Here is a 27,367-nt window from a genome sequence, read left to right on the forward strand (position 1 = left end):
GCTGGCTAGTCACTTGGTGAAGGCAAATGCTGTTTGTGGCTCTTCTATTGATTTGTTGGGAGGACTGCACGCAAATCACTGCCTGGCTCTGTGCCTCAGTTTCCCCAATGTAAATAGGGGCCAAGCAATACTTAGCCACTTTGCAGGGATTTTGTGAGGATTCACTCATTAGTGCTCCTTTCTAGACAACACAAAGGCACCTTATACTGCAACAGAGGTTACATCAGGATAAAGCATTTGGTCCGTACCCTAGCCCTTGCTGCATAGTGGGGTTATCGGATCATTAACCTTGTCTTCGCCTCCCCTCCTTATTCATCACGTCAGTAATGTGGCTCTTATCACATCATGCCAGTTCAGCTCCCAGCTTGGCTAACACACCAGGGACCTCTAGAGCAGTGGTTCCCAAACTGCAGTTCGTGAACCCCTGGGGATTTGTGAAATGTTGTAGGGGGTTCTTGGGGGAAAAAATTCCCTAATTGTGGACAGAGCTGTCCCTAGGGACCAAAGGCAGCACAGGGCCAGCAGCCTGGAGTCCCTGGACTTCCAAGAGCTCAGCAGATCAAAGCAAGTATATCTGTCACACTGAGGAGATTTAAACTTCAAGACTCCTTATAAGAAATGGAAGGGAAGTGGATATTTTTTGCTGTTTTTTAAATAAATTGGCAGCTAGTATTGTTTTTAAAATTATGAAAAACATGTTTAAGCTTTGTTGTAATATGCGTTGTTTGCCTGGACTGCTCAAGACCTGAATGCGTGTGTAGGAGAAACTTTTGAGTTGGCTTCTTAAATCCCTTCATGCTGTTTTATATCTGATACTCCTTGATGAAACATAGGAGCCTTGTCACATAACAGGCTTATTCAAAGAGATACAAGCTATGAAAGTGAGATCTTGGAAGAGTGTTGCCGTTTTCATAATGTGATAAAATACTATAATGATAAATAATAATTAATAGTGTGTAATAAGCACAAAAAACAATTGTATATTTCCAAGATCACTGCTTTTATCATTTATACTCAAGAAAAAAATCCCTGGAAATATTCATTTTTAGGAGGAGGGGTCGTGAGACTTGACATTTCAGTAAAAGGGGTTCACAGGTTTGGGAACCACTGCTCTAGAACTATAAGCAGGGCTATTTACTGCCTGAGCTACAGCGCCTGGCCTGTTCATCTAAAGTATTCCAGAAGCACCTGTCATCCTGATGCTTAAGGGTCAGAGTGTGACCTGCTGTACGTGTCCATCCAGGAGTGAAAGGCATCATGGATCACAGCATGAGTCCATGCTGGGGACTGTAATAGACGCATGTCCTCTGTGGATTGGGCACAAAGGGGGAGAAATAACACACTGTGGTCCATGGGTTACATTAGGCTCCGATTCTGCAAGTTGTACCCTGTGGAGAGATGCCTGCAGTCTTGAGTCACACTGCCTTACTCTGGCTGCTTCTCAGGACAGGGACTGTGTAACTGTATTTGCCAATGATACTTCTAGCACACTTGGGATGGTTGTAGGAATTAGCAGCTCGTCGGCAGCTGTGCAGGGCTGCAGCCTGCCTGCTACATTTCAGATGTCTCACCCTCTCAGCACAGTCTTCGTTCTGTGTGCGTATGGCTGTGAGCTGCTCACTTAGCAAGGGATGCAGTTTGCAGAAGTGAAGAGAGTCTGGAAACAGGTTGGGGGCAGAAGGAAACAGTATTCTTGCAGTAAAACTCATGCAATAGCACCATCTGCTGGTGCAACTAGAGAGAGTACAGACGCCTGGCTCAGCTATGTTCTCCTCCCAACAGTGCAATTCTAACAATAGCACAGGGAGCAGCGCAGGAACTAGAGAAAGAGCGAAGTGTTTGGCGGGAGAGCAGGAGAGGACATTCTGAGGAGGGAGGAAGGGATCAGAAATTATTATTGGATCCGATTAATTGCCAAGTCTGGGCTGTCTTCCGTGGACTCAGAGCCAGGGGAAAGTCTGCCAGGAAGGGAGGCGCTGATGACATAAGTTGATGGCAACTTCGTCTGTAGGGAAAACTGAGGGTGGAGCACAGCTTGGCAATATAGCAACCCAAAACATAGGAGGCACAGGCATCATCAATCCATCCCACGTGTTGTTTTGAACATCATTACTACTGCTGTATGAATACTAACAGTCATCTAGTTTGCTCCTTAGGACAGAGGATGCCCTGCTCTCTGCTTGGCCAGTGCGCTTTTGTGGGCTTGGCTTGTGGCCCATATCGCACTCCAAGCCATCATGGATTGATGTGCAGCAGGTCGGGAGCTTGTCCTCCCCAAATGAGCTCACCCCTTGCAATGTCTTCCTGGTGCTGGTGGAAAAGAAAGAGAGGGACGCTTCACTGGAGGGTGGTCTTCATTCATCCGGTCTCCTCCTTCCCTTGCTGCCTTCTGCTTCCCCACGTCTTCCAGCACAATCAGGCCACACAAAGAAGGGCAATAGTAGCTTGGGGGTGAGATGTGGGGGCCTGCTTTATCCAGCCCACCAGTGTTCAGGGTGGGGTGGCCCATCTCTCATGCAAAATGTTCTCAGCAGTGCAGTTAACTTAGCGACACACACAGTGATCCAACATAAAAGTTTTTATTTCCCTCCTTAATAAACTTTATAATATCCCTCCCCTTACACTGTACAAAATATTTACTTCACTAAATAAATAAGACAGGACCATATTGCAGAGTGTATCTTCCTGAAAGAAAACAGCATCAAAACATCCTTCCCTAGGACAAGGGATTCACAATGATGCATTCTTATGCATTAGAAAAGAAAGACCCAAACCTCCCTTTACAGTCCTCTCCACTGACCCAAGAGAATTGAACCTGCTCCCTTTAAATACCTCATGGGCAATCAGGAAGGGAGAGGCATAATATGATTCCTCAGTGGAGAGGGGATGGATCTACTACCCAAACCCAGCAGAGTTCCCAGGAACTGCCCTTTCCTTTACAGACCTTACACCAGTGGTTGAAGGTTGGAGGGTGTAATTTGCATCCTAGAGAGATTTTTACATCCACATACAAGTTACTTCAGCAACAGGTTGGAGGCTCCAGGAGCTCAGGCTCCTGCCTGAATGTCTATACCACAATTTTTTGCCCCACAGCCCAAGTCCCATGAGCCTGAATCAACTTTTATCCATGTAGATGCACCATGTATGTGCTGATTATCCGGGCACAAGCCGTGGTCTTTGCATTTTCTCAGAAACAGCAGTTTTCCTGCTAGAGATGGGCCTGAGACAATTTGGGCCTGACCTCGCAGAGGGGCCAGGGATGTCTGGAGCTGAAGCTATAGCTAGCTCTTGGCATGCACTTCTCTCCCCCACCCCCATCCACTCACCATGCCACCTCCTGGCATGCAGCCCAGCAGGGAAAGTGAGGAAAAGGGAGCTGCTCAACTCCATGCTCTGCATGGGGGAAATCTGGACTCCTTTGCTGGCAAGTCAGACATTAAATAGCTTCTCCCTCTGAGATACCCACTGGGCTGAAGAGGGAGAGGGCAACTTCTTAGCTTATTGACTATGAAAAAACCCCACTAGAGTGCCACCACCACCTTCCCTCCTTTGCCACTAGTGATGGGAAAGCCTCTACCAGGCTGAGACAGTTAACGCCCCCCCTCCTCCCCCCCCCCCCCCAGTTCCGGCAATTCCCAGAGCCTGCTGCGTCTTCCCAGCTGAAATGGAGAGCTCAAGAGACAGCTCAGGTCAGAACTGGGGCAACTGGAGCCCCACCTTGAACTACGTGGTGCAGATACAAATGAAAGTTAGCTGAGGAGTCAGAAGTTCGATTGCTCAACTCTCTCTTTTCAAACACAAACAGCCACCTCCCCTGCCATCATATCTTGGCTATCAGCAAACTGACTAGGCTCCTTTTGCACACAGGGTCTGCCCCCTCCTGGGACTGGTCAGATCAGGGCATGACAATAGAGACAAAGGCTAGGGTTTACACTGGGATTTGGGTGCCCCACTCCCTCTGAAAATCTCAGCCTATGTTTAATCAGGGGCAAAGGAGAGGCTCTGGTTCAGGATCTGTGTGTTTATTGTTCTAGGCGGTGCCTGCCCGATACCTGGACATATTACAAGCAGTCCTTCACTTCTCCTCCATCTCATCACTTTTCCATGCATCTTTCAGATGAGTGGCCAAGAGGTCCCGAGCGCTCATGGACCATTATTTTCAAACCTGAGTGCCCAAAGTTAGGCTCTTAAATTCATATTTAGTACTTAAATAAGCGGTTTGCAGAGGTGCTGAGCCCCCAGCAGCTCCCAGTGACTTTAAAGGGTGTTCAGCGCTTTTAAAAAACCAGGCCACTTATTTAGGTACCAAAGAATGGACTTGATTTGAATATCTTCATCAGTGGTTATTACGGAGTCTGGTCATTAGGCCTGGCAACCTGAACAAATGCCATCTTAGATAAATACATTGTACCTCCTTAAGATTCCCCTCTGCTCCTTTCTGCTATACAATGTAAAGGGGTTTTCCTTACATAGTAAATAACTTCTCATCTGCAACCCACATGTTATTGCTCATTGCAAGGGTGGGTTACTTCAGCCTCTAATACATGATTAAAACACACATCAATATATTTAACATTATGACACACCAGTCTCAGATAAGTGCCATGTCCGGTCTACTTCATCTAAAAAATGGTGGATGGGATTTTGTTTTGGGTGGTGGTGGGAGGAGGGGGGAATGGAAGGAAATTAGAAGGGTGCTTTCCAGCCACTGTCCCTTTCCCCAGAAAATTCTATTGATGGAATCATAAGACAAACTTTTGGACCCAGAACACAGATTTCTACTCAGCGAGCTGGAGATTAATCTCCACGAGCCTAGCCAGCAGCAGATGCTCTTACACACACATCCAGAGTGGTACATTCCAGAAGCATGCATCGAGGAGAATCCAACCCTACACCCACCACCCACCCCATGAGCTCATTGGGAAGGTCCTCCCTAGAGCTGGAAAACAGTGACTTGGGGTCGGCTTGGCAGTGAGGGATCTAGGTTAAAGATAAAGAGACTGGGAGGGCTGGAAGTCAAAGTCCTCTATTGGCATATGGGGCACTGTGAACCCATTTCCCACGTTATCAGCCCCATGGCTCTGCTTGACATGGGAAAGCTCCACACTAGCTCTTGCCTGGCTGCTGGCCCTTGTGTCTGCCCTCCCCTCTTCTCCCTCTCCAGTGGAACGGGGGCAGTGATCCCATGGGTGGGCAGGTGGCTTATTGAGTTGGTTCCTTGGGCCAGGCATTGTCTGGGCTAGTGGGATTCTTATTTAAGAAGTTTGCTGGTAGGACAGTTCCCCATGGGAAGAACGATAGCAAGAGGCAAGGAAAGACAGTCCCATTGTGAATGAAAAAAACAGAAGAAACAAGGATTTTAAAAACCATTAGGTAGATTTTCAGAGGCCCGAATAGTAGTTTGGTTTTCAAAGGGAGTTATGCCCTAACTGGCATTTCTGCTTTTGATAATTTCCTCAAGGTCTAATGGGTTTGTGAAGTTAAAATGGGAGGTGGGAACAGGTGCAATTTAATCACTGAAGACTTTGTAGCTGTGTTTACGCTGCAGTGTAAGCCCAGGATTTGGACTCAGGCTCAAGTGTAATACCCCTTCCCCATACACACAAATTGCGATAACCCAGGGCTCAGACCCAGGGTCCCAGAACCACACAGGGATGGAGGGTCCAAACCTGAGTCAAGCTGGACCAAGGGTTCAAGCCCTATTGCTTTGCAGTGTAGATATAACTTCCCTGGACGCATGCTCTGGGAGTCTGCCAAAAGTATCCCACAATGCCACAGCTTGGACTTTCTCTGGGCTCTGGACAGTCAAGTTCTCCAACACTGCACCACAAACAAAGGGCTAGAGCAACCACATGTTGGTAGGAAGTGAGGAAGTCTGGTCTATGGGCGAATTTAGGTGCACATAATACAGTGTAGATGCTGGAGTCCCAGATTGGGACCCAGAGTTCAACAGTTCCTAGGCTGGGGTTCCAAATGAGCACAGACACTCAAACCCTAGGTTAACATACCCCCAGTTTGCTAATGCAAGTTCTACTACCTCTGGCTTGTGGTGCAATATAGACACCCCATGTTTCCATAAGGATGACTCATGGTGGGTGGGATATAACTGACCTGGGAACATCCTCTTAGCTGGGAACGATCTCTGCAGCAGCAGGATCTCAGAATCCGGACAGCTCTGCCATCAATTCATGGCAGCAAGAGCAGGGCCTGCTCAGTGGAAAGGTCATTCTCAGCTTCTTCCCTTTGAAAAAGGGGCAAAACAGAAAGATGGCCCTACAAGGGAGTAGAACCCAGGACATGCTACAGGGTCACCTCTCGACCCTGCTCCAGCTTACTCTCCTGTCGGAGGGAATGACTGCACCCAATTGGCATCAAGGCTATTCCCGAGTGGAGGGAACGGGCATCAAGGGGACCCAACATGGGTAGAGAAGACAGAGAATGTGAGGAACAAGAGATATGAAATGGAGGAAGCACCTCATGGAGGTGGGGAGGGAGAGGGGCAGGCAGAGCCATGTGGGATGAATAAGGACAAGGAAGGGATGGCAAGGCTAGGCACCAGCTGGGGTTTATGCAGCGGAAGAGTCTCCTGCACACCCTTCAAAAGGGCAGGGTATATGTGCCTGCTCACACCATCAGTGAACGTGGCCCGAAGAAAGGGCAGCACGTCCAATTATTAAGCCATGCAACAGGGCAGCCTGCAGAGGATCTCGCCCAAGGGCTTAGTCCATCTCCTACATGGAAAGAACTTCAGAGCAGTAACCTGGGACAGCGTGTCCCGTTAACATGCCTCGGGCAGGGGGACAAAGGATAAGTGCTTCCAGCCCCTGCAGGATACAGAGGACGCCAGACCCTATACACTCTGCTGGGGAATATTGCACTTGAATAGGGGGTAATGTTCAGGCTAATGAGGTCTGAGCAGTGCCATAAAAACAGGGCCCTGGAGCCTTGTTAAATCAACTCTGCCTACTGCCTCTAACCAGGCCATTTTATAAGGCTACTGCAAACAGGTTTCAGGCACTTGTGGTGCACAGAGCAGCTGGCCAGTTCTGCAGGGCAGTCTGGAGTGCATTAACACCGAATGGTCACTTAGTGTGGTGCTCAGCGCAATGGGATTACCAGCCCTGGACAGAACCAGACTGCCCATACACCTCCAGCACCCCTGTGCCATGCAGGACTGCGTCCATACAGCTCTGCCAATGCACCCACGTCCTGACCTGCAATACCCCATTCCAACCTTGGATGTCTTCCCCCCCAGCTCTGTCAATGCAGCACCCTCCCGACTGTCCCCCAAATATTCCAGTCCACAGCAACCACCAGTCAGAGAGGATTTACACTTTCGAAGCAAGGTGAGGCCTGCCAGCGCAAGCCAGGATTTAAGCTTCTCTCTCCAGGAATGAGAGGAGGAGCACTCTCCCTCCAGGATGAAACTGTGGAATTGCACAGAAATTTAACCCTGTGACTGAAGGGAAACTCTTCTCCTGTCACCTCACTGATGCCCTCTGTGCAACACTGCTCTTAGACAAAAGCACCATGGGGCAAGCTCTGATGGTGGGAGATAGAACAGCACGGTGCCCTTCCTAATACGCCAGTGCTTAGCCCAACAGCCTCTGCCCAGCCACATGCCCCACAGAAACAGCATGAGAGACAGAAAGGAGGTGTGCACAACGTGCAGCCTGCCATAGCAAATCGTGTCAATGCACGTGTACAAACAAGTTGGCGGTGTGCCACGTACACACGTACCCTGTTTTACACCGAATACTTGGCCATATCGCTTTTATCAAAGACGACTTTGGTTGCAAAGTAAATAGCCACCAACCCGAGGCCGGTGGCGAACACCATGTAGGCAGTCACCGACTGTGTAAACTGGACGATCGAGCCCATGACAAGGGACGGGACCACCTGAGAAAGGAGGAAAGCGCTGTCTAAAATAGCCAGGTCCAGGCAGATCCCTCGACCGGGCACTGCAGCGTCTGAGTCTCCCACCCTCATCATGAGCGAGACCTCGCAGGGGGAGCTGACGCACATGGCCGAGCTGGCAGCTGGAGGAGAGGAGGAGAAGAGGCCCCCAGCATGGCCGTTCTGGTAGGTCAGCTTCTGGCTGGAGAGGGGGCCTTTGGGGAAGCCTGATTTCTTGTCCAGCTGAGCAGCATCTTCCTTTTCTTTGCTTTTGTACTTAAGCAAAAAAACCTGAGAGACAAAATAAGGAGAGAGGGAAGGTGAGAAACTGCAGGGGGTGCGGCCAGGAGAGCAGTGCCATTAGCTAGAGCAGTGCAGAGCTGGAGCGATACACCCCTAGGCCTGGCAAAACTCCCCCTGGCTTCAAATTGTTCCAGTCCCATGAAAATCCTCAGGCCAGGTTTGGCTAAAGGCTGGGGACATTTGCAGTAAGTCTGGGGTGAGTTTGATGGTTTCCAGTAGCGCAGGTAGGATTGGCAGGAACTTCTTTGTTAGGCTTCACATTCAAGGTGATCCTGACCTGCTGCGGTAACTTGGCTTGAAGTGGCACCTTTGTGTGTTTGCTTCATGCATCACCAACGCTGGGAAGCATTTCAACCCAAAGCCAAAAAAGGCTCTGCGGTTTGGGGCAGTTTCGCTCTGAGCCTTTTGAGAGTCATCTGATCACTGGACTCTCAGAGAAGCAGGCGGTGCAAACCCATAACGGACCCAATTCTCTTCTCTCTCAAAGCACAACTCCATGAACTTCAATGGCTCAACTCCCAGCACACACTAGAGTGAGGGGAGAATCCTGCCCCAAATACCTCCCCCTGAATCCCTCTAAATAGAAAGTGCTCCATTACCTAGGGAGAACAGCCAAAGCCCTCCCCACCCTCATGCCACTGCAGCCAGGCCAGGGATGAACTTGGTCTAATGAGGGAGTGATACCATCACCCAGGGCTACAGGAATCGTCTGGGTTGGGTGCAGTTTGTTAAAAGGCAAAGAGCAGTACCGCCAAAGCAGCTGATCTAAGGGACTCAACACCCTCCTGCTGCAGGACACGTGAGTTGCTCACAACCAATCCTTGCTTTGGAAGCATGGGCACCACTCACATGAACTGAAGGCAACATGTTGGGCGGAGGATTTGGCACTATTCTTTTTCAAAAGCAGAGCGTCAAAGTGATAGTCTCAAGACCAGAGCACAGGTAGGCGAAGAGGCAATTGTGCGTTCAAAGGTGTATCACTGCAAATAAGAGGTGAGTAGCTGCATAACTCAAGTGCTCAAATTTTCAAGCAATGGCCTTTATGGCTTGTCTACACATGCAGTTATTCAGGACTAGCTATTGCATTTCAAATTCACACACTACCTTAGTCTGAATTAACCTTCCATCACAAGTCTTGTCTACACTATGAAATTAGGCCAATTTAAATCACGTCCGCAGCAATTAGATCAGCTGCTGGTGTTCACACTGCGCTCCTTCTGCATGTCCTCACCAGGAGTGGATGTGCCAACTGAAATGGAGTCTCCTTGCCGCAGGGCTGACTGCCAGAGGCGGAAACAAAATGTGAAATCCTAGCAGCTGTGAAACTGACAAGAATGTCAATTTCACTGCTAGTAGGCTCCCTGCTGTGAAATTGAGCACCTGCCATGCTCCAGCTGTCAACCCTGGGGGCAGGGAGGGGGGACTCCAGCTGTGAGCCCAGCACCCAGCTGACAGCTCAGGCTGACAGTGCTGGGGTGGGGGCAGCTGTCAGCACTGCGTAAGTAACATAGTATCTACACAGACACTGCATCGCCTTCACCTAAGCACTACACCTCTCGCGGAGGTGGAGTTATTAGGTCGGTGTAGTGAGTGATTTACATCGGGAAGAGTAGCGCTGTAGTGTGCATGCTGACAGAGTGAGGTCCATGTGAGCTGCTTGATGTCAACCTTAGCCCTTAGCTAACTTCTGTGACACTACCCAGTGTGAACTGTGACATCGCTCAGCGCAGTCTAAGGCTGCATAGGTTCCCTATTCAACTGGGCGGCAGAGCAGCCTCTCAAGACAATCTGCCCAGGTTCCAATGCTAGGGAGATTCCACAGCTGGTTAGTTAAGCTCTTAGTGAGGCAGGGAGCATCACTGCAAAGGAGCCATCGGTCTGGGTAACCCAGGCAGACTCTTTCAGCCAAGTTCCTTCCACTGCTACCAAGAATTTTATAATGACACCCAGCTAGGTTCAAGTACTGCACTGGGACTCAGGGGACCGGGGCCCCGTTTCCAGCCCTGCCACAGACACTTTGGATGATCCTGGGCAAGCCATTTAATCCTCTCTGTGCCTCACATTGCTATCTGTAAAATGAGAAGAATAATCCTGCCTTTCCTCCCCCCCTGTGTCTGCCTGTCTATTTAGACTGTAGGCTCTTTGAGGCAGGGACTGTCTCTTGCTGAATGTATGTACAGCACCCAGTACCTTGGGGCCCTGATCTCAGCTGGCACCTCTGTGGGCTACTGGAATAGAAATAATCAATATTTATGTGCAGCAAGTGAAACTGCTGCAAAAACTCCTGCCTTGAAATGTGAAGACATTTGTGCTTAGACACATCCCATGCACTGTAGCTAGCCAAGGATATATTAATCCATTTTCCATGTGATGGGATAAATAAAACCAGCCAGGAGAAAGAAGACTGACTGGTTGAGAGAAGAGAATTTTATACCAGGAGTGCAAGGGTCAGAGCTGCACTGCCCAAAGTACCAACAATATCAACTTTCCACTCACAAGGGAAAGGCGGGGGCCACTGGAGAATTACACAAGCATACTCTAGGGTGTACAGGCATCTCTGCTGCATTCTATGCCTAAGGCACACCACTGCAATCGGCAGCATCTCGTACCTCACCTGACAAAGACTCTGCTCTGGTATAATATCACTAGCTATTTTCCATTAATGTTCCCTGAAGCCCTGGCTACAGCCCTGCAATGCACCAGTTTCCAATTCAAGCAAAGAAATGAAGCCAGATGAGACTTGGTCCCCAAGAACCTTTTGCTGAGAGTCAAACAGCTTTACATGGATTCTGACTAGCCATGAATCTTACCAAGACAGTATTTTGTAATAAAGTTTGTCACTTCACTGGCCTTATGAATCTAAGTCAAGTCACCTGAATCCCACATGCAATGGCCAGAGCTTCACAAAACTCTCCCTTTACACCTACCACACCCAGGTTAGGGGGATCCAGCACAGAAGAGAAGTTGGTGAAAAACTGTGAGCGCTAATCTCCTCAGAGCTCTAGACACCTCATACTTGATGCAGGATGGTCTAAGAAGCCTACTCGGATACCCTGAAGGCACATGCCACAATGTCTTGCTCTTTCTGACCTGGTCTAGACCAGAATTTTAAAGGGGTACACGTTCTAACACACGCACGCACGCACACAAAGCCTAGTGTCCTCTTAAAAACTAAGGGCATGGCTACACTACAAAATTACATTGACTTAAGTTAGGTCAATCTACAGCCACTGCAGTAATTAAAGCAGCTCTTCATATCCATCCTCACCAGGAGCACTTGCACTGACCTCAGTGAAGAATTGTGGGGCATTGACAGCCAAAGCCCCACTGCCCCATGCAGGGCTGACAGCTGGAGCCCTGTTGCAACTCAAGTTAATTGAGTTGAAGAGATCCTAGGTTTTAACTCAACTAGCTTAGCATGTGTTAAATGCCTTGTGCCTCGTCTATGATAGACATTCAAATGCATTAATTAGAACACCTTTTATCCTACTCTAGACAAGGCCTCTTTGATCTCACTAGTACAGGTAGAACTGAGGGCATGCACGAAAAGAGACCAACTTACACGGTCCATGTGAGCAGCGTCAGATGGGTTAGTCTTGCAGGCTTGCACTAAGGTTCCACACAACGCTGGAGGGGCAGCTGTTATGCGGCACCCTTTCATTGACTCACTTCAGGAGGAGAGGGAGAAAAAAAAGAGAGGAAAACAGAAAGCAGGAAAAAAGGAACGACAAAAGGCAACAAAGAAAAAGAATTAAAACAGTAAAAAAAGAAAAACAAAAAGGAAGTGGATCCAAGAAGATGGATACATTTCTGCAGAAGCATTGTTTGGGACTTATCTCCTCTGGGGTTCCATTGCAAGCTGTTAGGAAGACAACGGAAGCAGGAAGGCGGGACCTCACAGCTAGTCATAGAGGTGGCTTTGTGAAGGTCCATCTCTTGGTCATGGACAGTGCTTCCCCATCAGCCCTTTGAGGAAACAGTTGGACCCCTCCCCTCACTAATCCCTGCTTGACAGGAAAATGCCCTGGTGGGTTTAATTTTTTGCTGGTTGAAGTAAATCCTAAGACCAGGACTCTGGAGGAAACCGAAGTGGAACAGGCCCTCCAAATGCATCCTTAGTTTGACAGGCATCCTAGTGCATACTGGGATGGGCTGCCTGAAAGTGTTAGTTCTATGCAAGCACCTGGATGTCTGCAGCAAAAGCTCCTTGTTTTAATGTCACAGCAAGTTGCCTGCCATGGGGACGAAAAGTGCTCTCATGCCACAAGTCACTGGTGCGTTTACAGTGTGTGAGAGGCTCCCAGTGCTGTGGAACAACAGCTGTATCACCAACTATTGTGATTTTATGGTGTCTCAACATTTCATGTTTTCTTCAAGCCCCAGCCCTCAGTTTTCATTTCAGACACCCCTGGTGGTTATGGACAAAAGCTTGAGAGCGTGAACCCTAAAGGCTCAACAAACAGAAGGCAAATGGAGAACCCAGCATTTGTAATTTCTTACTTACTATCTCATGGCTGGTTTTTGGGACCTGACTCGTGATTTCTGAGTTGGGGTTGGTGATGCTGCAAAGGTGATTGGGTGCAAAAAGCACAGAGCCTCTTGGGACCCTGGACTGATTTCCAGCCAAGCATTCAGAATGTGGAGGAGATGAGTCACTGCCTTTAGAAATATGCAATCCTCGTTCAAAGCAATATGCACATCCATGTGCTGGTTGTGGCAAGTAGGGAGGGGCTAGAAAATTTGACCCCCCCCCCAAAACCAGCATTGAGTTAGATCCAGATTGTGTTTTTATTCAGAGCCCCAAGATCAAGAAGGTTCAGATGAGAGGTCCCATTTGTGCTGTGACGCACGTGACACCCTTTGGGGGAGAGGGGTGTTTCTTTCCAGCCACAGGCCAAGCTGAGCTGCACCCCATGTTGTGATTGCCACCATGGTGCACATTGTCCCCCATCACCCTCCAGAAGGCCCCCACCTGCTTGTCATGGTGATACAGCGATGCCAGCGTGTACGGCAGGATCTGGAGCGCAGAGAAGGTGAATCCCGTCAGGGCGGCCGAGACAGTAACGATGAGGACGCTCTGGGAGAAGCATATGACGAAAGGAGCCAGGGGGAAGAATGCCACGCTGGCCAGGTAGACTGCCCGGGTCCCAAACTGCTTCACCAGCCGGTCCATGATTGTCGAGAAGAAGATGGAGATGACGCATTGAAGGAACAGGCCCAGGCTGCCCATGCGGACCCCTGAAAACAACAGACACACTGGTGGGGAAGGGAGCAGTGGGTGGGCTACCCCTGCTCAGCTTTCCGAAAACCAAGCAACTATGGGGACTCCATAGGGTCCAAGAAGGGTCTTTCTGCACTACTCCATAGAGGTCAGCACATTCCAACACAAGCTCTGGAGACCAGAGTCCATCCTTGCTCGGAGCAACATGAGATTCCCCACCCTGCCAGTCTCCATAGTCCATTCACTCCTTTGATTCTCTGCCAAGATTACGCACAAAGGACCCCCCAGACAGTGCTGGCGAGAACACCACCCCCTTTCAGGGGAAGAACCGAGGGGAACATTTTCAGAGGCACAAAGGGCATTGGCAGCTGTGCCTTAGAAAGTCAGTCCCTCATCTTCCCCTGGCTCTCTCCCCAGAATGCATCTCTTGCCCGCTTGCTAACCAGGAAGCGGTATCTGACACCAAAGCAGCAACACAACAAAAGGGAACAAAGAGTGGTTTTAAGCTGGTGAGGAACTCTAGAGGTTGGCACAGAGTGAGATATCCACAAGCTGCTCTGAAGCATCCGGCAGCCATCCTGCTCTTCCCCTTCGGAGAGGCACGTTGGGTTACAGGTAATTAGACCATTAACTCTTTGGAGCAGGGACTGTCGCCAACAGGATGTTTGTACAGTGCCTAGCACAATGGCCCTACCTGGTAGAAGCCTCTGGGCCTACCATAGCATAACTGTTAAACAACAATTAAGCTGATTCTTGAGCTAACAGAGACATTAATATGAATGATTACAGCCTAATAAAGGAGGAAATGTACAAGGCAGAAATAAGGAAATCTAGAGGCCAAGGTACATAACTGACGCATGCAGGAGAAAAAGGACGGTGACATATGTGCCTTGATCTGGGAGGACCAGAAAATGAGAGGCTGTGGAGCTGAGGCAGAGGGCTCCAGGGCTTCCAGAGAACATGCACATGGAAGGGAACCTAAGAAGAGAGCAGTGTAGGAATGAGCGAGTCAGTCCAGAGACAGGGATCTGAACATCATTATTGCAGCTTGGCTCATCTCAACACTACTTAACACCCTGAGGGCTTGTCTACATCAGAAAGTTGCAGCGCTGGTGAGGGAGTTACAGCGCTGCAACTTTGAAGGTGTACACATCTGCAGGGCATCACCAGCGCTGCAACTCCCTGTTTGCAGCGCTGGCCGTACTCCCGTTTTGTCTCGGGTGTAGAGGATCCAGCGCTGGTGATCCAGCGCTGGTAATCCAATGTAGACACTTACCAGCGCTTTTCTTGACCTCCGTGGAAGGAGGAAGCCTCTGGTAATCAAGCTGGTCTCCTTTCCCGGTTTGCTCTCGCGTTCCCGGAACCCCGAGCAAGCAGGTCTCCTTCCCTGCGGTTTGCAGGGTGGCTCCGGGAACGCGAGAGCAAACCGCGGCGAAGCTGGTCTCCTTTCCCGGTTTGCTCTCGCGTTCCCGGAACCCTGAGCAAGCAGGTCTCCTTCCCTGCGGTTTGCAGGGTGGCTCCGGGAACGCGAGAGCAAACCGCGGCGAAGCTGGTCTCCTTTCCCGGTTTGCTCTCGCGTTCCCGGAACCCCCCTTGAAGCCGCCCAACAGCGCTGCAGTGTGGCCACATCTAACACCACTTGCAGCGCTGGTTGCTGTAAGTGTGGCCACTCTGCAGCGCTGGCCCTATACAGCTGTACTAATACAGCTGTAACAACCAGCGCTGCAAAATTTTAGATGTAGACATGGCCTCAGTCTCTAAGTGATTTACACGAGGTGGGCAGGCATCATGAGTGCCATTGTATAGATGGGGAATCTAAGGCAAAGAGTGGTGAGGTGACTTGTCTGAGGTGACAGTGGATCAGTGCGAAAGCTACAAATGGCCAGCTGAGCATGCTAGCTGCTGGACTACAGTATCGCTTAAGAATTCCGCCACCAGACCTGCGCTCCATCGAATCAGGCTCTTTTCCCATATTTTATGTTTCAGAGGAAGAGGAAAGTCACCCCATAATGTAGACAACCAACTGTGTAATGCTGCCTGACGAGTGGGAGGGTAAATTCCTTCCTGCCTCTCCACCCCCAAGAAGATCAGGTTACATCCCTTGGAGCATGAGATTTCATGTCAAGGAAACTAACTCAGTTCTTCACACTGTTGCTAGGTGCTGGACACTGGTAAAACCCAGGGGTGGCTTTGAGGTTTGCAACACCACGTAGAGAGACTTTGGCTTTTGGTTCTGCTCATCATCTACCTATGCCTCAGTTTTCCCATCTGTAAAATGGTGAAAGTTCCATTTACCCACCTTTCAGATTTTGGGATGAACTACTTACAATAGTCATTAAAAAACTGGCAGATTCTCACCCCAGCCTATGCAGCAAAGCCACATGTGGCCCAAATAGAGCACCAAGTGCTGCCAGACATAGATATTAATATGCCTACGTCCCTGCCTCCATCTCAGCTAGAGAGGATACACAACTCAGACATGTTTACATTGCAACTGGGAGAGTGCCTCCCAGCCTGGCTAGACAGACTTATGCTGGCAGAACTGAAGCTAGTGTGCTAAAGGGAGCTGTTTGGATGTTGTGGCACTAGCAGAGGCTTGTGCTACGCACCTGAGCTCTGACCCAGGGGGTAGAGAGAGATGAACCCTAAAGGTAGAGCCTATCCTGACCCCATCTCAGTGTTTCAACTCCCCTGTGTATGGGAGTAAATTCTGCACCCGTAGCCTTGAAGGCAGTTGGCTCATTCATTACCTTCGTCATAGTGACGTCTGGCTTCTGTTCCTGGCTCGGCCCTGGGAACACCCTGGTACAGCCCTTCGCCAACAAAGTCCGTGTAGAACAGCATGAAAGTCATGAGGGCCATCCAGCTGCACAGCTCGGCCACGAAGAGACGCCGGATCACCTTGGGGATGCGGCAGCAGAGGCCATGCAGCCGTGGGACCAACGCGCAGAGGTTCCTCAAGGCCTGGACCACATGCCTGGCTCGCAAGAGGCTCTTGGAAACCTGGCACAAGCAGCAGCAGCTGGGGGACGGGGGCTTGGGGGAAGAGTCCTTCAGCGCGGGGCCTGCCAGAGCGTCCACCTGCCCCACTGCTTCCTCCGTCACAAAGAAGGTGGCCAGGACGCAGCCCAGGAAGATGATGGTGAGGAGGCTGAAGAGGCACTTCTCCTGCCCCCCTAGATAAGGGGCCAGGAAGCTACTGGCCCAGTTGATGGCCGGAAGCAGATAGCCGACGCAGCCACCCAGGCTGATCATGAAGGCGTACATGGAAAAAGCCTGCCGGCAGTTGTCAGGCTCCTGGAAGAGGTCCGAGAGCAAGGCCTCTAGGGGAGTGAAGCAGACCTGGCCGCAGAAGTCCAGCAAGCCAATGCCCAGGATGAGGAAGGCAATCTCCAGGGGGTGAGCATTGAGGGTGAAGAGGCCTGCCAGGCGGCTGGCATGGGGGATGATGAAGAGGCTCAGCAGGACTCCCAGGCACAAGACCCAGATGAAGGGCCGCCGCCGGCCGTAGCTGCTGTGCCAGTGGTCGCTGGCGGAGCCAATCAGTGGTACAAAGACAAGGCCCAGGACAGGCCCGATCCCTGGAATGGAGACAGAGACGTGGCTTTAGGGGCAGCGTCCTAGTGCTGCAGGCAATCCCTGTGCCTAGCAATAAGAGCTAGGGTCAAGGCTTTCACAAGCGACTAGTGATTGTGGCTGCCCATCTGAGGCATCTTAAGGGGGCCTGTCTGTCAAAGTGCTCAGCACCCACCCTCTGACAATCAGGCCCCTTTAAGTGGTCTCTCAAGTGGGACATCCATAATCACTAGTGGAAACCTTGGCCTTAGCTCAGCCCAAGAAACCAGTCCCTTACCACCACCACCAGTCCCTTACTTACCAACCCCTCTCCATTTTGAACTTTATGGCTTCTAGGCAACTTGGTAAGCGCACACTAGAACAGCCCTCCACCATGCACATCAGAGCACTTCATTGACATTAAGCCCTCAGCCCCTCAGGGAAGTATCCCTGTCTTAGAGAAGGGGAAACTGAGGCAGAGACATGCCAAAGCCACACAGGCAATTCAGAGGCAGAAGCTAGGAATAGAACCCAGGAGCTCTGGCTCCAAACCAATAGGCTGCACATTCTTCCTGGAATAGAGTTGTCTCAGCTGATCAGAGCGTGGGGATACAAATCTTCATTCCCCAATTCCCCACTGCCCTCTGAACCCACAGAGGGGGTGAGCATCTCAGTCGAAGAAGAAAGAAGCCACCTACCCAAAACCATGGTCATGAACTTCTCCTCCACACCCACTTCTAGTAAGAGCGGTGGCACGTAGGTGATCCCAGCAGCCAGGCAGACCTCCAGGCCGAACGTCAGCGAGTTGACCAGCAGGAGCTGGGCTTTGCGGTTGTGGAAGACCATGCTGACCCACACTTTCTGAGCCATGCTGCCCTTGCTCCACTCAATATGAGAAGGCTGTGTCAACCAGACAGCAGCCTTCCTGGGGCACCCAACAAACAGACACCCAGGTCTGAAGTCCCCTTTCACAGTCCAATGGAGAGACACTGGCTGCCATTTTTAATCAGCAGTGAACAGTTTGTCCCTTCTTCCTCCTTAGGTTGCAAGATGCAGTCACTACAACAAAGAGTCCAGGCACCAGTAGACAGGCTTCATATTCTAGCTCTCTCCCCCGGCTTCACATTCTGTACTACGGAGAAAAGAAGAGAGCACATTAGAAATCAGAAATCCATACCAGGGTGGGTTCTTCTTAAGGAGACCAAAACAAGAAACCATTCCCCATTCCATTGATGTCAACAGCAGCACTCATCTGAAATGGGACACAAAGCTACAGTCACGAGGAGGGCACTGGACAGCGTTCCCCAACACAAAATCACTCCCACTGGCCTTTGCCAACAGCGTCAATATCGGCAATATCAAAGGACCATGGTTCACAGAGAGGCCAAGCCTTCGAAGGCTCAGCCCCTTCCACTGTCAGTCACCCCAGACCCTCTTCCATTTCTTACTGGCATCACAGTAAGTGCTTAGAGGCCCTCACGGAGATCAGGGCCTGTTGTGCTAGGTTCTGTACAAACACAATATCAGAGATGAATCCTATCCCAGAGAACTCACAAGCTAACTAGACAAGACAGGCAAAACGAAGGATTATCTTTGTTTTACAGATGGGCAACTAAGGCAGAGGGAGATTAAGTGACTTGTCCAAATCACAGAAGGAGTTGGGGACAGAACCAGGAGTTGATTCCAGATCTCAAGGCCTAGGCTAGTGCCTTGATCACGAGGTCAGCTGTCACACACTGATCCTTCCCACAGCCTAGATCAGGAGTCGGCAACCTTTCAGAAGTGGTGTGCTGAGTCTTCATTTATTCACTCAAATTTAAGGTTTCGCATGCCAGTAAAAATTTTAACATTTTTAGAAAGTCTTTTTCTATAAGTCTATAATATATAACTAAACTATTGTATGTAAAGTAAATAAGGCTTTAAAAATATTTAAGAAGCTTAATTTAAAATTAAATTAAAATGTGGAACCCCCCGGACTGGTGGCCAGGACCTGGGCAGTGTGAGTGCCACTGAAAATCAGCTTACGTGCTGCCTTCGGCACCTGTGCCATAGGTTGCCTACCCCTGGCCTAGATGCACCAAGCTCTCAGGTCAATATTTTTACCTGAACTATGTACCCATCATCTCGGCAAGAGCATGATATTCAGCAGCACAGATGGTGCCTCATTGAGTTTCACAAATAAATATGACCCAGTTCAGCCTCCTCTGCCAGTAAATGGCAATTATTGTGAGCATTAGTTTGTCATCTGGGCTAATATTGCCAGCTGAGTCATCTGTTTTCCCTTTAACATGTTCCATCTCTCCCACCTCGCTCATGCAGCTTCTCACAGGGACTCTGTGAGGATGGGCTCAAAGCGAGGGGAGGGGAGAAATCAGAAGAAGGAGTCCTCTGTAGATATACCAGGGTGCTGTTCCACCTCAGTAGATCCTGTAAACTCAGTGGGAGCTGACCTGATCAGGGATAGGATGGCAGAGTTAACCGCACCTCCAGGCAGCTGTGCTTCAGTAGATGGAATCGCTGACTGGGGCCATACTGACTCAGCGTCCTTTGAGGAGGGAACAGGCATTCATGTGCTCTAAAGCTGGAGATCAGGCAACTTCTGCTCTTTGAAGTCCTTGGGGCATGTTTTCTATCTTGGTTCTTTGTGACCCATACACCACTGCTGTGGGATGTCCGCCCAAGTATTTATGGGGTCATCACAACACCCTGGGGAGGTAAATATCATAGCTGCCCAGTTCATAGATGGGGAACTGAGGGCTTGTCTCTACCAGGAAATAAACTTGGATTAAGGCAGAGTATGAAAATTTAAGTGGAATTTCTGAATAACTCCATATGTGGATGTTCTTTTTCCAGAATAAAAGTGCCTTATTCTGAATTACCTTAATCCAGATTGGAAGTGGATTAAAATAATTCCAAATAAGGACATCCAAACATGGAGTTATTCAGGGATAGGTAATCAGGAATAGTTATGCTGGAAAAACTCCCCATGTGGAGAAGCCCTGAAATCCAGGGAGATTAAGAGTTTGTCTATACAGCCCCACAGTTCAGACTATGGAGGGGTGAACTACAATAACTCCCCTGTGTGGATGCTGTGGGAGTGAACTATATATAGGATAAATTAGTCCTAGCAAACCAAGGTAACACTAACTAGGTACCTTTTATTTCGGACTCGCAGCATCCATATAGGGCAGTTAAAGCACAGCGCACTTGCTGCAGTTCACACACTCCTAGTCTGAACTGTGGGGCCATGTAGACATAGCTTAAATGACTTGTCCAGTGTCACACAGATCTCCCCAGTCAATTGTTTTGCTAGAAGAATGCTGGAGGAATGGCACAATGGACATTCAGGCAAGTTAGGGCAAATTTACTTAAAGTGGGAAGTTAAAGCACATTAACATCCCTCCCCCCAGTGGACATTCTCATTCAGAAGTAAAGCAGCCTAAGGTCTTGTCTACATGAACAATTAGTCTGCAGCAAGCTGGGGTGTGCATCTACCCTGTGCTAGCCTGCCAAGGACTGTTAAGTGCGCCCTGCTGACACGCACATTAACAGTTTGTTAGAGCACTTTGAGCGGTGTGAGGACAAGATCAAAGTGTTCTAACAAACTATTAATGGACATCCAGAGGTTCCCAGGAACAAGTAACCTGGGGCAGGCTTTACTGTGGGGTAGATTCACACCTGCGATTGAACTATGTAGGTAAACCCTTATATTGTAGGGTAATCCTCACTAAAGCAAATGAAGGCCCCTTTACTTCTAAATGCACTTCCCCTCAATGGCCTAGGGAGATCTGTTAACCCCACAGAGCGAGGCACTGGATTAAGTATAGCCAGGTTTGGATTCTTGCTGCAGCCTTGGACAAGACAGAATTGTGCTTTTAATCCCAGTGACTGAACCACCATAAGAATGTGGGGTTTTTAACTCCTTAGGGCCAATGTATATGATCTGTCTACCCAGGGTCACCTTCATCACTAGATAGGAAAAACAATGAGGAATTCATGTGGCACCTTAGATACTAACAAATTTATTTGGGCATAAGCTTTTGTGGGCTAAACCCCACTTCCTCAGAGTCTGGGAGAGTTTGGGATTTCTCCACCAGCCAAATAGCTCAGCCCAGACTTGGAACAATCTCTTCTTGGAGCATGTTGATGAGGCTTCACAGAGCATCATTCCCAACCTTTCCCTGCTGTTGCAATTATGATAATTGACAGAGGAGTCTTTTTCCTCCACAGAGTTGAGAAGTTCATGGGCAGTCATTAACTCATCACAGATAACCAACGCCATGGATTCATGCCTAATGTCTCTCCCCTCCCACTCAATTCTTTGTGACTCATTTGCTTGCCCCCAGCTTCCCAAGGGTTAATGACTTCAGTGTGTCTCTTATTGTGTTTTATCTTCTTTAGATTATGTGGGAGACAGAGAGAGAGAGACAGCCCAGCCCCTAGGTGGCTTGGGGAATAGATAGAAAGATCCATGCCAGGAGCTGCAAGCAGATTAATTGTTGATTCATGCACCCACCTCTGAGGTGGAGTGCAAAGCATCAGTTTTACAAGCTGAGCCCCATAGGTGGACCCCAATGGCCACAGTGACTAAATGGGGCTCCCAAACATTTGAAAGGGTGCGAACACATGGGGACAACTGCAGCAACTGTAAATTGTGTTGGGAGCCTTAGAATGTAAGGTGCTACAGAAACAAGATCAAACCTCATCCAAGTCAATTGCTCTGCCACAGAGTGCCTAACACAAGTACTTTGCATCTCTAAAACAGCTGGGCTTTGGCAACCATTAAGACTCCCAACACTCCTCTGAGAGGTTATCCTTTCACAGCAGGAGAAACAGAGGCATCCAATGAGGGTTTAAACAACTTGCCCATGGTCAAATAGCAAGTTAGTGGCAGAGGTGGGAACAGAACCCAAGAGTCCTGTTCCCCTAAGCTAATATGGGAAATTTGAAGGCCCATTTGGGATTGGCCCGGATATTCTGAATCCATGAGAAACACTAACGTATATTGGGAAAGGATTGGGGGGGCAGAAATCCACCTCTCTCAGATGTAGACTAGACAGGACATCTCAACAAGACCAAGCATTATGCATGCGACAGCCATCATTCTAGACAGCAATCTAGAGACTGAAGCAGGGACATACCTGACAATATGAACCTTGATACTCTGAGCTGGACAGCCATGTTGAGAGCTATAAACACACCCTTATCCTCTGTGGATCAGGCACAGAGCTGAAGACATAATGTACACTGACCAGTGGGTTATATGTGCTGCAGTCCCAGATGCCTGGATGGTTTACGGACTGGGGTTTAAAAACACAAAGACCTCAGATGCAAACCCCCCCATCCCATTTCGTACTGTACTGGAATTTCTAGCATTAATTAAGAGTAGCTGTAATGGGGGAAGCAGAAGGTAGGATCTCAGACTGCCCTAGAATTTCAGACCAAGGCAGATGGGATCCACCTCTCTTGTATCAGGAGAGAAAAGCGAGGTGTGTCTCTTTCCCACACATCCAGCCTCCACTAAACTTTAGTAAAAAGATTACACCTGGCATTGCTGCTGTGTACATTGGGATTAAAGAGCAGATTGCCAGTTACAGGTGATGATGCTGCTGCCAGGAGCCCTTGTGGTATAAATTGCACCTTGCTCAAACGTCCCTTTTCTTCCTCTCTCAGGACGAGCATTTACCAGTCTGAAGGTAAATGCCAACTTGGTTTTGGAGAGACAAGGTGTGGGGAGATAACAGCTTTTATTGGACCAACTGCTGTTGGGGAGAGAGACAAGCTTTCTAGCTTACACAGAACTTGTCTCTCTCACCAAGTAGGTCCAATAAAAAAAAATATTACCTAACCCACCTTATCTCTGTAATATCCTAAGACTGACATGACTACAACATCACTGCATACAACTTGGTTTTGGCCACACAAGTGGAGCTGGGTGAGCGAACCACAAGAGAAAGAACAAGGAGTCCTTGTGGCATCTTAGAGACTAACACAATTATTTGGGCATAAGCTTTCGTGGGCTAGAACCCACTTCATTGGATGCATGAAGTGAAAAATACAGGAGCAGGTATAAATACATGAAAGGATGGGGGTTACTTTACCAAGTGTGAAGTCAGTCTAATGAGATAAATCAATTAACAGCAAGATACCAAGGGAGGAAAAATAACTTCTGAAGTGGCAAGAGTAAAGGCACAGAGTTAAAAAAGCGTTAGGATAGGATCAAACCACCGATTTGGGCAAACGCAAACAAAAAGCGTAGTCTTGGGATGCCTCAGAGAACCAGTGTCTCTTCAAACGAAGAACACCAGACTCACCTCCCTTCCTGCAGAGGAACCAACAGATGATCCAGGTAAATTCCCGTCTTTGCCCTGCAGGAATTTCATTTAATAAAGCCAGCCTGGCCCGGATGCAGAGAGCTCAGCGCTCCTTGGAAAAGTAGTTAAGTAGAGTTTGCAGGAAGCGGGAGGTGGAGCCAACCTGTGGGCACACACAGCACACCTATGGGGTTTGGTTGCCGAGCCCTCCCTTGCCTCTGATCTTTTTAAACACAGAACCACAGTATATTACCCCAGCACCTAGGGGCCTCACCCTGTTGTGCAAGGTTTTCTACAAAGACACAGTCCCTGCCCCAAAGAGCTTACAACCTTCACGTTATAAAGGATACTGTTATTCTGTTTCAAGTTCTACAGAGATGGGTTTGAAAGCAAACTCCACCTCCCTGCAGATGGGAGCCCCCAGGGTCAGATCCATATCCAAACCTTGCTGCTCAAGCTCTGCTCCAATACAATAATAATAACACTTAGCACCATCCATCTCCAAGCATGCTAGGAAGGCGAGGGAGCATGGTCATTCCTGTTTACAGCCCAGGGAAGCAATATTGATTTGTAACTGCAATGGTAGCCATGGGAACTCAGCCCATCAGAGGATCAGGCCCAGGGCTTTGCAAAGCCCTGCTCTCAATCAAGCAGATGCCTGAAGGAGAACTACATGACTGGCCCCAATCCTGCAAGGTTTTCTCTGCCGGTGGACCCCTGTGTCTCCATGGAGCACTAAGGGGCTCAGCCCTTAAGGAAGAGCTTGCAGGACTGGGGCTATGCTTAGGGTGACCATACATCCTGTTTTGGCTGGGACAGTCCCTTTATTAAGCCCTGTCCCAGCCGTCCTGACTTATTTTTTTTCCCCAAAAGGAGGCATTTGTCCCATTTGCTCTTGCTGAATTGAGCAGCTGGCAAGAGCAAATACGACAAATGCAAAAGTGGGGTGCAGTGCAATGCAGAGCAACATGTGGGGGGGGAGGCCAGCCCTCCACAGAGGGGGAGGCAGGGTTGAGGGGGGGAGGCAGTGTTCCAGTATGGGTGGAAGGCAGGGTTCCAGGGATGGGCAACAGCCTTGCATGGGGGCCCCAAAGAGTTCCAGCCACTATGGTGGGGGGACCTTCAGGCAAGCAGCTGAGGTACCCCATTTTCTCTTTGGGAAATAGGGTCACCCTAGCTAAACTCCCTCCCAAGGAACAGCACTCGGGGAAACAACATTTTCCATTCACAGGGTATTCAGGGCTCACTGTTAGCCACACTCCCACGCACTCCATCCCCATGAGTGTCAGGTTCAAGTGAGGCCCCCAAAACTCAAAGCAGAACACCCTCCCATGACCGAGTTCCTCGCCTTGACTCGTACGGAACTCCTTCCTTGCAAAAGGGGGGGCTTCTGTCTGAAACTTAGCTCAGATTTGTGGCACCTTAGGGACTAACAAATTTATTTATTTATGCTCAAATTAATCTGCTAGTCTAAGGTGTTACAAGGACTCCTCGTTCTTTTTGCTGATACACACTAACACAGCTACCACTCTGAAACTTAGCTCAGATTTGCAAACCTGGCCAACCAGTGGGCTTTTAGTGCAGCTGGGGAACATAGGGTGTCATCTGCATTTGGATATTATGGATCTGCCCTGCCTGCCCTCAGTGTCCTGCCCCCAGCCACAGGTTTAATTCAAGATTTCATTTTAATTATTTTTACACCCTACTGACTGAACTGGCAATAGCTTTTCACTCAGAGAAACCACAGATCAGCTGGTAAAGACTTCCTCCCCTGGTAACCAGGTAGGTGGGCGGGACTTGAAACGATTTGAAGGGAGAAAGCCAGAAGAAAAGGAGCTTCCTGGCCAGACAAAGGGAAATTAAACTCTCAATCTCTGAGGTGGACAGGGGATCCATTTCAACAACAAAAAAAGGCAAACCCTGGATGTTAGACATTCTTGGTGTCCCAGCCTCTCCAATAAAGCGGGAGGAGAGACTTTTAAGTGTTCAGGGACTGACAGATTGATTGGGTCCAGCTAAATATAGCTGATCTGAAAAGACTGGCCATTTATTATTCAAGCAGCCAGAGAAGGTGGGATAAATCCAAGAAAGATAGCTGCCTGGGAGACACAATCCTTGGAAGCTAACTCATTTTAGCTAGTAGCCCAGTGGCTTCTTTAGATTCTTGCAATTCCCTCATTGATATCCTCTCCTTATTCAAAGGTTACAAAGCAGATTTCAATAGGTTACTAATTATTTATATTGTGGGATCACTTAGGAACCCTGGTTGTGAACCAGAACACTACTGTGCTCGGTGCTGTACAAACAGAACAGAAAGGTGATCCCTGCCCCCCAAAGAGCTCATGCTCAAAATATAAGACCAGAGGTGGAACAGACAGATGGGAACACAAGGGAACATCACTGAGTTTAAAGCTGGTGAAAGAAACTAGTTTGACAGCCTTGGAGGCTAGAATAGACAGGGTGACTCATGGTAGGTGGTAGAGGTGACCCCTGCACTTCCCCTTTGCCAGCTAACATGTTAAAATACAATTTACCCTGGCTACACTAGAGTTTTAAAGCTTTTTAGCTAACAGGCTTTAAGCAACACCTTTTATTTTAGGTTCAGCCTCCCCACAAACACTGGGAAATGGCCTACACATAACATGCTGTCAGCTGCACGAAACTAGCTGAAGAAAGGACTCTTTTTATTCTGATCTCATCAAAGCCAGAGAGTTGCAAGTAACAACAACATTGTTCAGACAGAGGGGAGATTATTTTTAACTCGATGTCCTTTCAAGATCTGGGTCGATCTACAATCAGCTGGCTGAGAAAGTTCCTGCCTTTGGGATGAATTCTCACTGTGGATAATTTTCTTAGGGGAAAAAAGAAAATCACAATTTCTGATAATTTTTTAAAAAGCTAAGTAGTTTGAGTGAGATACCTCAACTAGCAAATCAATACTCTGTAGACTGAATTGCAAGGATACCTAACATTTTCTCTTTCAAGAAATCTAATGTCCTTACAGGAATGAGTCACTGATAGAGACGACAGGTTGTTTGCCCTTGATGTTCTTGGCCTGCCTCAGTCTGTCACTTCTCTACCTCTCTTCTTGTTACAATACACATTCCCCTTGTCCCCAGGGCCTGATTCTCCAGTGCTCTGCATCTCCTCCAGTGCCAAAGGGTCAATGACATTCCCAAATCAAAATTGCAGCCATTCAGGTCTGCCCAGCCTTTCACCCACTTGGCACTAGGTATCACTGACTGTGCAAACTGCGGGGCACCAGAAAACCAGACCCAGTGACTCTCTGTGAACCACCAGGGTTGGTAGGAACTGCTAAGCATCATCTCATGCAGATGAAGGGGGGAAAAAGGAGAGTAGAGTATCGAGACTGCTCCCAGAGGACTCATTGCCATGGGCAAAGTCTCTTAAGCAGTTTTACTGTCCAAACTTGAACAAACCAAAACAATTCCTCAGCCCTCTGGGCTCCCTATTCCCAGGGGGAGCAGGCAGTGAGAGCCCCACGTCCAGCTCAGCCTGACACACCCGGGCTTCCCCTCACCAGCTCTCTGCTTTTCAAGCTCAACTGGGATCAGTTGACCAATCACAAAACACACTGGCCCTGCTCTCTTCAAGGGCTAGTGTCACCCTGTGATGGGGGCATTACTCAGATTTCGTAATGAATACAGTCAGGGTATTTTGCATTTGTACAGCCTCATTTATCAGGTCTCAAAGCACATTACAGAATAGGTCAGTGGGATCCCCCATTTTACTGAGAGGGCAACTGAGGCACCGCATTTCAGAGATTTGCCTAAGGTCCCACAGTGAGTGCAGCTGTAAGTACATCTCCTGCCTGGACTGCAGCAGGGGATCCACAAAGGGACTTGGGTGTTGCAATGCTGAGCTGAGTGTAGGCACCTAGAAGAAAACCACAGGAACAACACTGCAATCCACAAAGCCTGAGCTGGCTGCCTAGGTTCCCTTTCTGATGGATGGTGAGGAGAGAGGACAGGAGCCTTAGATGGTGATCCGTAAAGCCAGCATGTGGCTAGGGGTGTCCTAAGCCCTGCCCGCCTCACAGAGATAGGCACCTAGGTCA

The 27,367-nt window shown here is 49.0% G+C and overlaps 1 protein-coding gene across 5 annotated transcripts in view; it reads right to left on the minus strand.

Annotated features, from left to right (window-relative positions):
• Positions 1–2,130: 2,130 nt before the first annotated feature.
• SLC45A3 (solute carrier family 45 member 3) overlaps positions 2,131–27,367 on the minus strand; it is a 42,705-nt gene continuing 17,468 nt past the window's right edge. The window contains exons 1-5 of one of the 5 annotated variants that reach the window (XM_030561583.1): positions 23,290–23,425; positions 17,674–18,102; positions 16,171–17,001; positions 13,172–13,437; positions 2,131–8,187 (exon numbers count right to left, since the gene is read on the minus strand). In XM_030561583.1, the coding sequence (XP_030417443.1) occupies positions 7,747–8,187; positions 13,172–13,437; positions 16,171–17,001; positions 17,674–17,845 (1,710 nt within the window). In that variant the 5' untranslated portion in view covers positions 17,846–18,102; positions 23,290–23,425 and the 3' untranslated portion in view covers positions 2,131–7,746. Of the gene's footprint in view, positions 8,188–11,761; positions 13,438–16,170; positions 17,002–17,673; positions 18,108–23,289; positions 23,426–27,367 lie in introns of those variants that run through there. The other 4 variants (XM_030561581.1, XR_004000251.1, XM_030561582.1 and 1 more) reach the window with 4 other exon arrangements.

Source organism: Gopherus evgoodei, chromosome 4 (assembly GCF_007399415.2).
Source record: "Gopherus evgoodei ecotype Sinaloan lineage chromosome 4, rGopEvg1_v1.p, whole genome shotgun sequence".
Lineage (NCBI taxonomy): Eukaryota > Metazoa > Chordata > Testudines > Testudinidae > Gopherus > Gopherus evgoodei.